At 40.8% G+C, this 18,736-nt stretch overlaps 1 protein-coding gene across 7 annotated transcripts in view; it reads left to right on the top strand.

Annotated features, from left to right (window-relative positions):
* ST7L (suppression of tumorigenicity 7 like) overlaps window positions 1-18,736 on the top strand; it is a 77,363-nt gene that overhangs the window by 17,752 nt on the left and 40,875 nt on the right. For all 7 annotated transcript variants that reach the window (XR_012803954.1, XM_075615275.1, XM_075615277.1 and 4 more), the window contains exons 9-13: window positions 1,266-1,380; window positions 2,594-2,666; window positions 4,411-4,513; window positions 11,862-12,012; window positions 12,858-12,950. Coding sequence is in view for 6 of the 7 variants with exons in the window: in XM_075615275.1 (XP_075471390.1) it covers window positions 1,266-1,380; window positions 2,594-2,666; window positions 4,411-4,513; window positions 11,862-12,012; window positions 12,858-12,950 (535 nt within the window). In the remaining variant the exon portion in view is untranslated. The remainder of the gene's footprint in view (window positions 1-1,265; window positions 1,381-2,593; window positions 2,667-4,410; window positions 4,514-11,861; window positions 12,013-12,857; window positions 12,951-18,736) is intronic.

Here is an 18,736-nt window from a genome sequence, read left to right as displayed (position 1 = left end):
GGGGGTGAGTTCCCCGAATTTCATATTGGCAGATCTTCCTTCTATGAAACTGCCTTGTCTTAAACTGCATGTCACCTACTGTCCATGATTCCCATGGGTGACACCGTAGTATTGCAATAATAAAACATTTCGGTATTGACTCTATTTCATATTGCGATTCTAGATACAAATAGATCTGTGTATTGTCTACCACTGTCAACATTTCAGTCTTAGCCTGGACCTTTTATCTAGGACTGAAATATTGATCCATTGGTAAAGGAATCCTTTTGGGTACACGCAAGTTGTTGTATCTACATTCCTGTTTATAATTATGCCTGCGGATACATTGGCCCACAGAGCACCAATAGTACTTCAAAAGTTTTTGTTACTGCACTTTTCTGTGTGCATTATTTATTTTCCCCTGACAGGTCTGAAATTGAGCAATCCTCCCTGCCTATAGGAGCTGCATCAAATATAGAGAACGTAATTAATGAATATCATGTGTTTGCCTTTGTAGATGCACAATAAATAAACCAGACTTTATTTCTGCTAGTGGCAGTCACTTTTCGGGAGCTGAACCCTTTTGTCTATCTGCAGTTCCGGAATGTCTGGTAACACAAGCAGGGTCTTGGCCCTGATATCTGTACTGGAAGAGGAAATCTTCCCCTTCTGTTCTGATCACGTTCACTAGTCCCTGAATGCCATCTCCACAAGAAACACACAAAAAACGGATGGCATTTAATACACGTCAGTAGTGTCACTAGGGTCCATAGGGCAAAACTTGTCACTTTTAAGGCATCTTAAAAACTGATTCATAGACCTCCACTTCTTCGATGCAAGATAAAATGGGTATTGCTAGACTAATGTTTAATTTTGCAGATTTTTTTTTTAGACCTAGAACAATAATTAAAGTAGTTAAAGAAATTCTAGATGCCTTTACAAGCACGGAAAGAGATTAGAGAAACTCTGACAACTCGGCTTATTTACCAAAGTTTTCCCCATATACCCTCTGTAATGTTATATCGCAGCAGTAAGCGTAAAAGCAATATTGGATGTAGAACGGTTTTGAAGTGTAATGCATTTTTACATGATTGTCATATTGAAAAGTGATCTTTGAAAACTATCCATTAATAAGAGTCCAAGATGAAACTATGCAATTACTAATCAAGCAATGTGCCCTAATTAGCTCCCGCTACTTTGAATGCACTGGAAAAGTTGAAGAATTGCATGCGAATGAGAAAGTTAATGATGTATTTGTTTTAACTAATTGATGTGTTTACTTGCAGTTAATGAAAGAGTTTCCTCTTCTTAGTATGGTGAATATCCATGAAAACCTACTGGAGGCTTTGCTGGAATTGCAGGCTTATGCGGATGTTCAGGCAGTACTAGCGAAATATGATGGTGAGTTATACCTATCAACATTACATGAACGAAGCGCAGTGTAGTTTGAACCCACCCATTACACTTTGCTTACATTTACAACCACCAGCAGAAGAAACCTATGAGGTTTGGAAAGCTCTGTACACTACACTATAATCTATGAAGAACTCTGTAGGTCGTGATCTCTCCGGAGAGCAACATCAGAGGGTCTCTGCAGCTGATACTCATTGATTTGCGCTTCGGGAGCGTCAGGCTTCCGGAGATACTTACCTCCGTAGTAGGTGCCGGTAGCCGACCCTGCTGAGCTAGCTGTCGTTTAAATCTCCCACGTCACATGGGCCAACAGGAATCCGAACCAGGGCGTTGGAGCTTCGAAACTCCACCAAATTAATGGGGTTTGGCTCTGGAGACCCCCTGCTTCAATCCTATGGGTGTCTGGGGGGAGGCTTGGATAGGCACTTTAAAATGAAATATCAACAATCATTAGTCATTCTTTTAATTTTAACACCTCGTACTGGTTTTTGAACCACAAGGGACATCTTTAACCATTGACCTTGCAGAGGCCCTATTGACGTACCAAGCAAGTCATGGCAAAAATGCTTGTATTGTAGCTTGTATTGTAGTGGATGATCCGGCTGAGCATTCAAAATGGAAGTGGAGGCCTCTCCACTTCTCGTTGCGTCAAGTAGGGATGGTCATGTGGTCTCTCCAGGGGCGATCACAGGCCTGCAAATGCTGGAGGTCCGGAAGCACTCTGGACTTTTGGCAGCGAAAGAAAAGGTCAATTATGTGATTACATGCTATGCTAATTAATGTTCTTTGTAGTTTCATTTTTTTACCACGTACTCAAAAGAACTTTTCCCGTTTCTCTCTTTTCAAGTTGTATTATATATATATATTTTCCCTCTAAATTCTTCCTTGTTCCATATATCTTTGACGTGCCTGGCTAAGATTGAGACGCTGCTATATGAATTCATATTTAATACTGACCGTTTTTGTCATAACGGAACAAAGGCACAATTTCTTGTTTGTTTTATAATGTGCACCAGATAACAGGAACGTTTGGAAACAAAACAAAAGGCAGATTAATAGAAAGCGGCGATAAATTAATTTCTTTTATGGGATCTGCAGAAAGCGTGCAATGATTTCTAGCTTTCACTCGCAGAACTTTTTGTAAAGTTCAAAATATATTCTGTGCGTTAGAAGAACGGTCTGTGTCTTTTTGTTCTTTCAGATATCAGTCTTCCAAAATCGGCAACAATATGTTACACAGCAGCATTACTGAAAGCCAGGGCTGTTTCTGAACGGTGGGTAGTCGGTGTATTTCTAGAAGTTGAGAAAATACAATAATCTTGGCGGGCTCAAAACCCTTGACTTGGTTGCCGACTTGCCATATTTTGGCCCAAAACTTGTACGAACTGACCCATACTTATGAGAAGGAAACCTAATATAAACACATAATTTGTCATTGGATGTGCATTAGGGCTTCTTTGTTTACGATGTTTCAACTTATGTTACGGATGAGTCACTGAGTTTCCTGGTGTCTCATTGTTCAGTATCCTAACTTCTATAATATAGTAATGTATACAAGTAGATTCACAACATTGCACATTGACTGACACTCCAGTTTAGCACCGTAGAGGTTTAAACACTTTAATTCTGTGGTGTTGGCCAAGTCCCAAGATGTGTGTGTGTGTGTGTGTGTGTGTGAAACACTGGATGTAACACAAGTGATGGGGGCCTACACTGTTTAGGAAGTAATACTGATTTTGAAAAAGAACGCTGCGACGTTCGAAATGCATTGGATGGGTCTTTTGCCACATTAAAGTGCCCTTTTAATCATTTTTTTGTCCTGGGTTCTTCCTGCTCCGTTTGTGCTGGTGCGCTTTTTGATCTCCCTTTTCCCTGTATTGCATTGAGTAGCTGCACAGCCTGCCTGCCCTACCAGGATGTGAGTACTTGTATATTTTTCTAGGGGAACCTGCCAATGATGGAATATGGAAAATAGCTGAAGCGCTCAAATGCAGGTATATCTCAAAATGATAATAAGCCAGACCACTGTACCAGGGTACTAACAATTGATATAGTACCTATTGTGTCATATAATGGGTACTATCCTCCTGAAGGCAGGTGGTGTGTGGTGCAACCCACTCACCATCAGTCTCATTGGCAGGTTCCCCTGAAAAATATGCAAATACTCACATCCTGGTAGGGCAGGCAGGCAGGCTGTGCAGCTACTCAATGCAATACAGGGAAAAGGGAGACCAAAAAGCGCACCAGCACAAACGGAGCAGGAAGAACCCAGGACAAAAAAAATGATTAAAAGGGCACTTTAATGTGGCAAAAGACCCATCCAATGCATTTCGAACGTCGCAGCGTTCTTTTTCAAGGAACCTGCCAATGAGACTGATGGTGAGTGGGTTGCACCACACACCACCTGTCTTCAGGAGGATAGTACCCATTATATGACACAATAGGTACTATATCAATTGTTAGTACCCTGGTACAGTGGTCTGGCTTATTATCATTTTGAGATATACCTGCATTTGAGCGCTTCAGCTATTTTCCATATAGTAATGTATACAAGTAGATTCACAACATTGCACATTGACTGACACTCCAGTTTAGCACCGTAGAGGTTTAAACACTTTAATTCTGTGGTGTTGGCCAAGTCCCAAGATGTGTGTGTGTGTGTGCGTGAGAAACACTGGATGTAACACAAGTGATGGGGGCCTACACTGTTTAGGAGGTAATACTGATTTTAGTACCTGTTTTAAACTGTGAGCTTTGGAATCCTTTTTAGAAGATGTTCGGAGCGAGGTAATGGAATAAACACAGCCCAGTGATGGGAGAGTGGAGACTAAACTGTTTTTGGAAATTCAAAAGGCCGATTTTTTTAAAATTTTCTTGGAAAGTGCTCATCGATCTCTTGGCTGATTTTTGTATAACATGAGCTGGTAGTAAGAAGGTTGTGGGAGATATATACCGGGAAGGAGACTTGGGAATAATATACATTGAAGACTGTGTACTGAAACCTATCTCTTGTCATAGATTCTCTCCAGAAAGCGCCTCCAGGAGAGGGCTGAGCACTGCAGAAATGAGCGCAGTAGAGGCAATTCATCGAGCCGTGGAGTTTAATCCTCATGTTCCAAAGGTAAGGACAGCATTGGATTCCATCTAACATCCGGTATATACAGGACAGGAGCGCAGCTCTCAAAAGATATATATTTTCTTTTAACTGTGCACGCAATGTCTTGTATATAATGTATACCCTGTTCATTTATGTAACTGTATTTGTAACCATGTACTATTTGTCTTAACTCTATGCCCAGGACATACTTGAAAACGAGAGGTAACTCAATGTATTACTTCCTGGTAAAATATTTATAAATAAATATATGGAGAAAATATCACAACATAGTGCAACACTTTACTATCAAAAAGAGACCAGTAAACAAGCGTCCAATGTACTTGCACATTGCAAATTCTTTTCAAATTTACGAACCAATTAAAGGTATCCAGATGATGGTGATGATGATGATATATGCAGGGGGTCCAGCAATGGCTCCCAGATGAGTTGGGTATGAAAAGTGTTAAAATGCCAACATAGTGTAATAATGTAACACTAATATTGCCTGACCCCCTGCATATAGCATCACCTGGATACCTTTAACAGGTAACTAAAGCTGAAAATAATTTGCAATGTGTGAGGGCATTGGATGCTGGTTTACTGGTCTCTTTTTGATACTATGGGTGTTGTACTATTTAGTGTTATTTTTTTTTCTCCACATGTCCAATGTGAGCTGCGCTCCTGTTCAGTATGTATTGTGTTCTTTGGTCTATCTGGAGCAGCACCTTATAACAAATCACGGGTTGTATACATTGTATATTTATATCACTTTTTCACTTCTGATTCACTTTACTATATATTTACACTTCTAAATAGGTTGTGCTGAAACACCTTTTTGTCCTAACATAAGGTATACATGTTATTTATTCTTAAAGGCGAAGTCTACCCAAGGTTTATTTTTTTAGATTAAACACTTAAAGCAAAGTATTCCTAATAACAGTCGACACTTTAAAAAAAAAAAAAAAAAAAAGTTAATGTCACCTTAAGAATCATTTTAATAGATATTTATGGCTCATATTTGCAAAGTGTTATTATTTTGTTAGACCACTTAAAGTGTCCGGTTCTTCGACTGAGCCACCTTTGCTGAAGCAGGGATATCCTTAAAATCTGACCTGTTAGTGGGTCTTGAGGACTGGAGTTGAGCACCCCTGACATAGACCTTGTATTTCCCCCTTCATGGCGAACATCAAACAGATCTGGCCCTTCCACGTCTGCTAAAAATAACTTCTCGGGTTTCAAGGCAGCAGTGACAAAGGGTTTCAGGTCTGTCACACCGGCCCAAACGATTACCTGCCCAAACTTGTTGTGAAATGTATATTTTGGGAATGGATGCGGACGAAGAGGTTTGTCAGGGTTGGACCACAATCATTTGCCAGGGCTAACACGTCTACTGTTTAAAGTTGCAGTCCCTTGGCAAACCATGGGCGTGACATGTTTAAGAACTTAGAACACTTGCAAAGAGTCTTTTTTTAGATGTTTGTTTAATTGGTAAACAGGGGAGGCGTTTGATTTCCCCTGCCTACTCCCATTTTGTGTGAGATCAATATGTGAACAGGAGTTTGCACAGGCAAAGCCCTCTACGCTTCTCCCTCGTGTTTAGTTACTAACAGGGACTGTGTGGGTTAGAGGTTGAGTAAACACTTAATTAACAATCACCCCTCCCTTTTTTTTAGAGACCCCAATGTAAAAAAAATGCTTCATTATGATTACATTTGTTTAAGGAAGATATATTAGATTGGGATGTTCTTTACAAAACCTGTTTCTGATGTCTTATTGACAGGTAGTCCTTCTAATAGGCAAATAGGCTGTCCATTTTACATCATTGTCCTTAAAGCAGCACTGTTGGCGAAAAAAATAAATATATATTTAAATAAAGGTTTGAAGCAGGGGGTCCTCAAAGCTGAACTGTGTTGATTTCAACTCCAGGGACTCCCTGCTTCCCGAGATACTTGCTTCCACAGATGCTGCCGATAGGATCCCAGGCTGGGCGATGAACATGGCGCGTTAAAAGACCCATGTCCTGTGGGCCAATAGGAAGCCACAACGTCATCCCTCGTGACTTCCTATTGCGCCATGTAACGCGGGAGCTTTAATCTGTGCAGAGATACCGGCAGCACGTAAGCAGGAAGCGGGGTGTTCCCAGAGCTCAAATCAACGTGGTTCAATCTTTTAAATAAAAAAAATAAGGTGTTGCCAGGGAGATCCTAAACTTCTGAAATAAACGGACTCCGTTTTCCTAAATGAATCAAGCATGGGAATGAAGTAAATATATAAATATCTGTGTCTTAATTTGAATGTCTAGAACACACAGGAGTTCTCGATTCTACAATAGGTCAAGTTTTCAGGATATCTCTTCAGGTCAGTCTTCGACTGAGCCACCTGTTCTGAAGCAGGGATATCCTTAAAACCTGACCGGTTGGGGAGCTCTTGAGAACCCCTGGAATACAATATAGATGAGAATATCTGATATTACTGTGGGTGTCTTTTATTATGCTCTATAGGTGCTAAAAATACATTGCTTTGCATGGCATCCCAGGTTTCTGCGGCACAGCAGATGTTAAAAACCTTGTTGCTGCCAGTAGCAGGGCTAGCGATGTACTGTGTTGCAGGCCCCTCCGGCAGTGGAAGGGGTTAAGTCATGTGGCATGCAGCAGGATATGCATTGAATTTTCCATTGCTTTCTGCCTGCCTGTCGGCTTTAATAAAATATGCTCAGGGATCGCTAATTGCTGGAAGAAATTGCTGCTGGTTTGCATGAACGATCAAGACGAGGGCAATTTTGCAGCAGACAGGCCCAGACAGATTGTCTTTATTATTCAACATTCAAAGGGGGCAAGAGGGAGGGGGGGGGGGGGGGGAGAGTGGACAGAAAACAGATTACAATTACACAAGTCTGTATATAAAAGCTGATTACAAGGTTCCACTTTACAAAATGGTAGTAATCTAGTTCATTGAATATATCACTTACACTATGCTTTGTTGCACAAAGCATAAAACGCGCGCTATGACATCCCCCCCTCGCGGAAGAATTGGGAAGCCCAATTTTTAGAACACAAGGTACCTCTTTAGGCTGTCTAGATGTGGCAACTGTCAACGTCTTTGGCCGCAGGAATCCACAGTTCTCCCACTGGTCGCCTGTCTCGCCCAAAATAATAATGTATCGATATTTAGAAAAATACGACGCGACCGTGTGATGTCATCTGTCGCCGTTGTAATAGCGATTCCTGCTTATAGTGCAGGAGACGAGGGTGGGGGCGTGGCGGAGGCGTGGCTGTGAACGGTTCACCCTCATTGGCTGAACCGCTCACGTGCCGCCGGTGCCACACGGCGATCGCCGAAAAAAATCAAATTCTATTGTCTTCAGCGATTTTTTTTTTTTTTTTTTTTTTTTTTTTTTTTGATGCTGTTTCGTACCGTCGCACCCAGTATAGGTGCAGACAACGGATTACATCAACTTGTTTTGACGCAGCTCGCCGTCGCCGGGACTATATAAGCGCAGCCTGACTGTTCTACTCTCTTAACTTAAACAAATAACTTTGTTCTTTGTGTGCTTATAGAAGGCAAACTTTACATAGATCTTTTGCCATGGATGGCAAGTTGGTTTTAGTCTTTTGGTTCTGTATGAATATCATATTTTTTTTTTTTCCCCCCCCAGAGCATAAACCCCTGGTAAAGAGATGCTCGGCATAATTATACAGTGCTGCATAATCATAGTCAGGCAAAGGTATTTTTTCCAACACTAACATTAACTTAAAAGGTGAAAGGTTGATGGGTCTTTTATCTGCATTGGGGATACGCATCTCTCTCCTGCAACAAAGTTTAGACAGTCATATTCTTTACCACATACTGTTTTTTTGTTTGTTTTTTTAAATAGTTCCCATATGGGTCAAATCAAAATGCTTCGTATCTTTTGGGGTTTCTGTGCCACCAAACACAAGATATCTAAAGCACTTTTATTTTCAACCCTGGTGGTGTGTGTCCTTGTGTTAAATACCCTGTGGGTTTAGTGGGATGATATCACCAGCTGTTTTAATCCAAGAAAACGGATGATAATTTCGCGAGGAATCTGCAGTTCTTCCATACTGGGGAAAAAGTGCTGTAATTTGGGACATAAAATCTAGTTTCTAGCAGTAAATCAAGAAAAGCAACCTGAACTTTTGAACTTTGCGCACAAATTCTCCATCTCCCAACCTTTTATTTAACGACCACAGTGTGTGTCAGTGCACATATGTCAATGGTGTATGTAATGTTGCCTATTATTTTCCTAGCTTGATATTAAAAAGGGAGAATAAAAACTAAGTATGATTGCACTGCGACGTGGTCTCTTTCTCACTCTGATAAAACATACCAGGAGAGAGCTCTTCATAAACTAAAACAGAGATATGGTGTGTGTGTGTGTGTATATATATATATATATATATATATATATATATATATATATATATATATATATGTATATATGTATGTGTGTGTGTGTATATATATGTATATATTACTGTATATATATTTCTTTTGCATAGTATTACATTTTGTATGCCAACAAAATTACAAGTTTTAAACAAGTTAGTTGGGGTTTTTTTTAATTAGGAAAATCTAAGTTGCACATCACTGACCCACTGAAGACGTATTTTATATTTCTACCAATAAGAATAGTTTTTGTTTTATATAGCACTGAACATTATTTTTCAGACATGTGCAATACCTGCCCCATAGAGCTTACAATGTAATGTTGTGGCACAGGGCTGGAATGGCCCATATTCATTAAGCAGTGCTATTCCATAAGACACCTTCCAGCGCAGGAAGACACCTTTATGACTCCCAAGTAAAGTGCTGCAAAGTGTCATATGGAAAAACACAATATGACTTGCCCAAGGTCATAAGGAACGGACATTTGCCTTTGAAGCAGGTGAATTTTTTCCAAATCCCAGAGGCGTATTTATTCCACTGGTTATTTTCCATAAGCCGATTCAAGCACCCACATTTTTGCATGAGATAGTGACATGTATTGACATATATATTGAAAGGACTTAACATTTTTTCCAACTAAAATCCATGAGGTGGAAGTTCTTGGATAGATGAGAAGTTTTCCCACAGAAGATCCATGCAAACTGTCATTGGTGTGTTTAAACAAAAGAGGATTACAGAGGATTAGCTAACATATCACCCTCCAGTACGATGGCCTGGGGCACCCACAGAAAAGGCCACTCATGCAGCAAACACGCTCTGGTTGACCAGAGCCCAACCTCATCAGCATTACTTAAAGATGGGGAAAGTTAAATCCCAAAACTAGATTAGGAAATAATCTCATGATTTGTGACATCTGAGAAGAGTCGGCCTATCGGAGGAAAAGACTTTTGGATAAATCAATAGTTTAAAATGGTGAAGGAAAGAATGGCCTGTGACCGTGTACGGGAGGCAAAAAGGGGCATGGTGTAAAAGGGAAAAGAACATTACTGTACAAGGCACATATTTAAAAACCAAAACCTGAAATGATACGGGAAGAGCAAGTAAAAGTAATTCCCCTGTGTTAAAACTCATTGTCTACAGTAGGTTTTCAGGATATCCCTGCTTCAGCATGTGGGGCTCAATCAGTCCCTTCTTCAGCACAGGTCAGGTTGACAATAAGGCACCTGGTTTATCAAATTAAAACCCTTGTCTCTTTTTTTTCCTGGCCCCACATGTAATGGAAAGTATAAAATTCAGCCAACACATTGAACCAAATGCTAAGGAGGGTTTTTGTAGTTTTTTTTTACCTCAAAAAATAAAAATAAAATTGTGGTAAGCCATTGTGTATATATTGGTAAATTTGTTGATACAGACAATGTATCTTTTTTTTCTTGCCTAAACTAATTACGTTGCCATAATTGGCCAAAGAGATATTGGTGGAAAAGCAATAATTACCAGTTGCGATTTTATATTAAAACTGACCTACATAAAATCTGACTTTTTAGACGAGACGCAAATAAGTAAACATTTTCCTCTGAGGACGGTTGTATCTTTCTAAAGGGGCAGATTACATCAGTTACATTATCTATAGAAATAAAGCGTATTTATATGCCACTAGGAGGAAGACACAATGGTGGTAAAGATGTAAAAAAGCCATTCCGTCAGAGTACTATTTTTTATTTATTTTTTTACAAATATAGGGGTCTCCGGAACTGAACCGTGTTTATTTGGGCTCCAGAGATCCCCTGCTTCCTTGAGATACTTACCGGTGAAGGTGCCGCCAGTCCAGTTATCTTCAAGGGAAACAAAATGGCGGTTAAAGGTCCAGAATTACACAGGCCAATGGAAAGCCTCAACGTCAAGTTGCATAAAGCACCTGCGGCACCTTCTCCGGTAAGTATTTCGGGAAACGGGGTCCCTGGAGCCTAAATACGGTTCTGCTCCGGAGACCCCTTGCTTCCTATATTTCTAAAAAGGGAGGCAAACACCCCCTCTCCCCCAACCCCACCCCTCACCACAAAATGGGGAGGAAATGCCCACAGGGAACTGCTCCTTTTTAAGCCTGCAAATTCAGATCCCCTTGTTAGTTGCTACTGGGATGAAAGTGAGCTAAAGACAATAACCTACTTAGGCCGAGTCCATGGTGCCTCAGCCTGAGGCTGAGGGAAAGCGGGTGCTTTCCCTGGCCTTGGTTAGTGTGCCATCGGGGGCGGGCCAGTGACATCACGGAGCTGGGCGAACCGCTCACGTGACTGGCCCTGCTCTCCCATGAGCGCGAAAATTTTAAATTTTCATAAGACTTACGCTTCCGCACGCTTGCGGAAGTGTGCGCGAGCCCCTGCTAAAGCCGCTCTCATTGCGGCTGCAGGGGCTCACTGCCGAGCAGCAGCGCGCCACAGTAGGCCTTAGTAGGTTAAATAGGGATTGACACTGTAAAAAATATTAATTGTATTAAACTTGTGACATTTCGTCAAAGCCATAGGTAAATTGTTAGCTTTGGCTTTTTACATTTTTATTTGCAAATCAGTTCTTAAGCGATGCGGTCGAACAGATGAGACATAAATGGTGCAACCCAGTGTTCCCGAAGAAAAGCACTGCATCCAGACACGTAAAACTAGGTCCATTAAGGGTGATTGAATCTTTCTAATGAAGACAAGCGCATAGATATTATGTTGTATTGCAGGCGTGGCCAACTCCAGTCCTCAAGGGCCACCAACAGGTCAGGTTTTAAAGATATCTCTGCTTCAGCACAGGTCTGTCGTTGACTGAGCCATTGATTGCACCAACTGTGCTGAAGCAGGGATATCCTTTAAACCTGACCTGTTGGTGACCCTTGAGGACTGGAGTTGTCCACTCCTGGTTTAATGTGTGTGCTGTTTTTTCCCCCCCTACATTGAAATGCCCTTTTCACTTGGAATTGTCACAGTATTTACTAGAAATGAAAAGCTTGATTATGCCCCCGGAGCACATTTTGAAGCGCGGAGACAGTGAGGCTGTAGCCTACGCCTTCTTTCACCTCCAGCACTGGAAGCGGGTAGAAGGTGCGCTGAATTTGCTGCACTGCACATGGGAAGGCAGTAAGTACATATTTGTTGCTATGCCACAGCGTTTGCCTCACTGCCCAGGTTCACAACCTGCCTGTCTTAATTAAATTGTCAGCACCCCCGGAAAGCTCTGCTGCCTGTATTCCTTTCAAAGAGAGCTCATAGCACTGCTGTTATTGTTTGAAGTGGGAATACTAATTTAGTGATCTCAATGCGCTATTCAGAAGACATCAAAGAGACTGGCTTATCTATATCAAACCCAGTGTGAGCTTGGTAAGGAAGATTTGTTTTTAAAGCATGAGACATGCATGTACCTTTATTTTTTTTATTTTATTTTTTATCTTTAGGTTGTAGATGAAATATAAGGTTTCCATACTTTTTGTCATTTAAAAAACAAAAATAAAAAAAAGACCACATTCAATTCCAGTACAGGACAGCCCAACTTGTGTATTAATATCTTTAATAATAATTGTGTCTAAACCTCTACATATCGCTTACTGAGGTACAAGACCATATACAATGCAGCAAAGTAGTAACTTATTTTGCTTATTTTTCGCCGTTTAAAACCTAAATCATATATAAATTTCAGGCAACTTTTCTAAAACTTTTTACGTATGACGACCGTTTCTTTTTAACTGATGGCCGTTCCCTAAAACAGGGTGTACTTAACATAAAGCAAATCTATAATTTATTTTATTTTTATTTATTTTTTAATCGTAGGTTCCCCAGAGCTTTAAATAGTGCCGTTCAGTTACGGAGGACCCCCCCCACTTCAAATTTCAGTAAAAGTGTGTGTTTTATTACCGACTTCTGTACTCATCTGTTCCAGCAATATGAACCTGTCTTTTTTTGTGTTTGTTTGTTTGTTTTTAAATCAGCATTCAGGATAATTCCGTACCCTCTAGAAAAGGGTCATCTCTTTTATCCCTACCCTGGATGCACTGAAAATGCTGACCGAGAACTATTGCCAGGTATGTTTGGAGTGGGGGGGGGGGGGGGCAGAGAATAATTAGCAGGGGGTTATGATCTGCACGCAGAACTTCTTTGCACTCCCAGTTCCCCAAAGCTCCATGGTTTGTTTTTCCATAGCCCATCAATACCAGAGGAGAATGCAACACATTGCACATCAACATGCTTTGTGCAGCTCTTCCATGATTTTAGTTGGCGTAACGTATATGGACTTTCATATAACACCATCTCGTAAGAACTGCCAGTACAGGGTTAGATCAAATGGTCCATCAAGCCCAGTGTTTTGCCTTTCAAGCACTGGAGGACTCTGGGTGAGGGAATCGCTTGCGCTCTGCCTCCAAATGTGTCCATCTTGCTAGTGCTGTACCTATCTATTGACTTCCTCTCATGATTGGCTTTTGTCCTCTTTTTTTTTTTTTTTTAAACTGTTAATGTTATTTGCTGTCACAACCTCCACTGAGCGAGTCAGAGGCTGATTGTTTTGTTCACTCTCAACCTTTTTTAACATTATTTAAGGTATATGTAGTTGCTTTTCAAATTTAAGCTTGAATAGATAACTGGGAAAAACAAACAAACACTTTCATATTCTACACGTAATGTAGATGGTTTAAAAGCTAATACGAGTGTTCATTCCTGAGTTTAGTGGGCACTTCCACTGGTGTTTTTTTGGTTTTGAACTATTGGCTCCAAAACAATGTTGTGTGTTCGTTTTGCTGGCACTTGATAGATAGGATAGAATAGAATTTCCCAAAAATCTATCTATCACTTGTGAGAACATTCACATGTCACACAAAGGTCTGCAACCCTGCCTTTCACCATTATCACCTAGCATACAGTGCATTTGCTTATAAGGGTTCCATGTAAAAATGGATTTCAGGCAAAAGGTGACACGGTGTGGTCATTTCCCAGAATCCCTTGCTGCAGTGGGAGCACTGTATGCTAGGTGATAATGGTGAAAGGCAGGGTTGCAGACCTGTCTAAGGGCTGTTATATAGAGCATGCGGCCGCGCGTGCCGCATGCTTTCATAAATATAGTGAGAGGGGCAGTATACTGGGAAGTGTGTGTGTGTGTGTGTGTGTGTGTGTGTGTGTGTGTGTGTGTGTGTGTGTGTGTGTGTGTGTGTGTGTGTGTGTGTGTGTGTGTGTGTGTGTGTGTGTGTGTGTGTGTGTGTGTGTGTGTGTGTGTGATTTATTATTTATTTAAAAAAAAAAAACAATTGGTAAAAATGAAATATTAAGTTTGTGCAGACTCACAAATACATACACATACACAGTGTTCGACAAACCTATACATTTGCTCGCCCCGGGCGAGTGGATTTAACCCCCGGCCGAGTAAATATTGGCCCAAGCAGCACACGTTTGGTACTAGGTGGCGAGTAGATTTTTTTGTGATTTGTCAACCACTGCACATACACATACACATGCATACATATATACACATTTATACACACATACACATACACACAAATACATACACACATACATACACATTTATACATACATACACACATACACATACACACAAATACATACACACATACATACACATTTATACATACATACACACATACACATACACACATACACATACACACATACACATACACACATACACATACACACATACACATACACATACACACAAATACATGCATACATATATACACATTTATACACACAAATACATACACACATACATACACATTTATACATACATACACACATACACATACACACAAATACATACACACATACATACATATATACACATTTATACACACAAATACATACACACATACATACACATTTATACATACATACACACATACACATACACACAAATACATACACACATACACATACACACAAATACATACACACATACATACACATGCATACATATATACACATTTATACACACAAATACATACACACATACATACACATTTATACATACATACACACATACACATACACACAAATACATACACACATACACATACACACAAATACATACACACATACATACACATGCATACATATATACACATTTATACACACAAATACATACACACATACATACACATTTATACATACATACACACATACACATACACACAAATACATACACACATACATACACATGCATACATATATACACATTTATACACACATACACACATACACACATACATACATTCACATACACATACACACACATACACACATACACACATACACACATACACACATACATACACATACACACATACATACATACATACATTCACATACACATACACACATACACACACATACACACATACACACATACACACATACACACATACACACATACACACATACACATACACACATACATATACACACATACATATACACACATTCATACATACACACATACACACATACACACATATACACATACACACACATACACACATACACACATACACACATACACACATACATACACATACACACATACACACATACATACACATACACACATACATACACATACACACATTCATACACATACACACATTCATACATACACATACATACATTCATACATACACATACACACATACATACATACACATGCATACATATATACACATTTATACACACATACATACATACATTCACATACACACATACATACATACACATGCATACATATATACACATTTATACACACATACATACATACATTCACATACACACACACATACATACACATGCATACATATACATACACACATACACATACACACATACACATATACACACATACATACACATGCACACATATATACACATGCACACATATATACACATTTATACACACATACATACACATGCATACATATATACACATTTATACATACATACTGTGACAAACGGCTTACTCCGGGGCTCCGTCGTTTGTCCGGGACTGTTTAGAACACGGTCTTTTAGGGTAGGTTAAATGATGAGGCGTCACGTACTGTTCCTTTAAACAGGCTATGCCTGGTTTATTCAGTCCCAGGCACTGAGACTGCCACAGTGCATACAACAGAAAACAGATCAAAACAAAAGCTGCTCACCTGAGCGATAACTTAACTTAGATATCCCTGACTCAGGGTTGGAAGTGGCTTTTCCACTTCCAACATCAAAACATGGTACTTTTGCAGTCTTACACAAATGAACAGAAAGATTGAACCTGTTTGGGGAAGAGGCTTCTCCCCTCTGTAGTTCAGCAGCCTTCCAGCCTCCTGGCTCTTGTGGGGAGACCAGAGCAAACAGGAAATCAGTCTTTCATACCTGATTCCTAATTAGCATGACAGGAGACAGAAATCAGGCAGCAGACAAACTCTGGTCTGGATCTCTCATCCCTCAGTTCCAGCGCTTGCCAAACTGTGGGATGGAGTGTATGTATTATAAGGCTGCACTCCCAGGCCAAACAGGATAGAAACTGTCTAGTATCCTGGGAGCCCTATATACGGAATTTATTACCATCCCCTGGTTTCTGTCACATATCCTCCCCCCCAGCTCAGATCTCGAGGGATGAGCGACCATGGATATTAGGGAGTGCATCCTTGACAACCCGTCAGCATTGCCATGTTTGTGCCCTGACCTGTGTTCCACAGAAAATTTAAAGGGTTGTAGGCTTAGGAACCACCTGGTCACTCTAGCATTCTTTTCCCTGTTTTGACACATCCAGGTAAGGGGTGCATGATCTGTGACCAACCGGAATTTTCTTCCCAACAGGTAGTATTTGAGCGTCTCTACAGCCCACTTTATTGCGAGACACTCTTTCTCTACTATGGAGTAATTTTTCTCCTGGGGATTTAGTTTCCTACTTAAATAAAGGATGGGGTGCTCCTCACCTTGAGACTCCTGGGAGAGTACCGCCCCCAGCCCTACCTCAGATGCGTCGGTTTGGACTACGAACTCTTTGGAGAAGTCAGGTGTGACCAACACTGGTTGGGCACAGAGAGCTTCTTTCAGGCTTCTAAAGGCCTGTTCGGTTTCGGGGGACCACTTTACCATTAGCGGTCCTCTTGCTTTTGTGAGGTCAGTTAGTGGGGTTGCCTTAGTTGCAAAATTGGGAATAAACCTTCTATAGTACCCAATTAAGCCCAAAAAGGTCCTTACTTGTTTTTTTGTAACTGGCCTTGGCCAATTTTGTATCGCCTCCACTTTGAGTGTTTGGGGTTTGAGTAAACCTCTGCCAATAGAATATCCCAGATACTTGGCCTCCTCCAGACCAATAGTGCATTTAGCGGGGTTAGCAGTTAGTCCAGCAGACCGGACTGCGTCAAGCACAGCTTGGACCTTTGGAAGGTGGGATTGCCAATCTTCACTATGGATTACCACATCATCCAGGTAGGCGGCAGCATACCGAGCATGTGGTTTTAAAATTTTATCCATCATTCTTTGGAATGTGGCGGGAGCTCCATGTAAGCCAAAAGGCAACACCTTATACTGAAAGAGGCCGTCTGGGGTTGAGAAGGCTGTCTTTTCTTTTGCCCTTTCTGTGAGGGGAACCTGCCAGTACCCTTTTGTTAGGTCTAGGGTTGTGAGATATCGGGCTTTGCCCAGTCTCTCTACAAGTTCATCTACCCTGGGCATAGGATAAGTATCAAATTTTGACACCGCGTTTAGTTTCCGGTAGTCATTACAAAACCTTGTTGTACCATCTGGCTTTGGGACTAAGACTATAGGGCTGTTCCACCCACTTTGGGATTCCTCAATTACACCTAGTTTTAGCATTTTTTTAACCTCTAAACTTATAGCCTTTCTTTTGGCCTCTGGGATTCGGTACGGTTTAAGGTTAACTCGGACCCCCGGTTCAGAGACTAAGTCATGTTCAATTACGCTAGTTCTACCTGGCCGTATAGAGAAGATTTCTTTGTTTCTTTTCACTAAATTCTGAACCTCTCGTTTCTGATGAACAGACAGTGTTTCAGCTATGCTAACCTCTGGGTCAGTTTCTTGATTCTCTGACGGACCTGGGGGTACTAGGGTTAACAAGACTTCTCTATCTTTCCAGGGCTTGAGTAGGTTTATATGGTAAATTTGCTCAGGTTTCCTCCTACCTGGCTGTCTTACTTTATAATTTACTTCTCCCACTCTTTCCAAGACCTCATATGGCCCATGCCATTTAGCAAGGAATTTACTCTCCACGGTGGGAACCAGAACTAGTACCCTATCACCTGGAGAAAAAATTCTGACCCTAGCACCCTTATTATATGTATTCCTCTGTGCTTCTTGAGCTTTCTCCATGTGTTCCCTCACTATGGGTAGGACTGCAGCAATGCGGTCCTGCATCTGGGCAACATGCTCTATTACACTTCTGTAAGGGGTAACCTCGTGTTCCCAAGTCTCTTTGGCTATATCCAGTAAGCCCCTTGGGTGTCGGCCATACAATAGTTCAAACGGGGAGAAGCCTGTGGATGATTGGGGAACTTCCCTAATGGCAAATAACAGGTACGGTAACAAACAATCCCAGTTTTTCCCATCTTTATCAACCGCCCGCCGTAACATGCTCTTTAAGGTTTTATTGAACCTTTCCACTAAACCATCTGTTTGTGGATGATAGACTGAGGTTCTGAGATGCTTGATTTTTAGGAGTTTACATAGCTCTTTCGTTACTTGGGACATAAATGGTGTTCCCTGGTCAGATAGAATCTCTTTAGGAATCCCGACCCGGGAAAACAGAACTACTAACTCTTTTGCTATGTTTTTAGCTGAGGTGCTACGTAGGGGAACTGCCTCC

The sequence above is a fragment of the Ascaphus truei genome, chromosome 9 (assembly GCF_040206685.1).
Source record: "Ascaphus truei isolate aAscTru1 chromosome 9, aAscTru1.hap1, whole genome shotgun sequence".
Taxonomy (NCBI): domain Eukaryota; kingdom Metazoa; phylum Chordata; class Amphibia; order Anura; family Ascaphidae; genus Ascaphus; species Ascaphus truei.
This window is presented reverse-complemented; position numbering and strand designations above follow the sequence as displayed.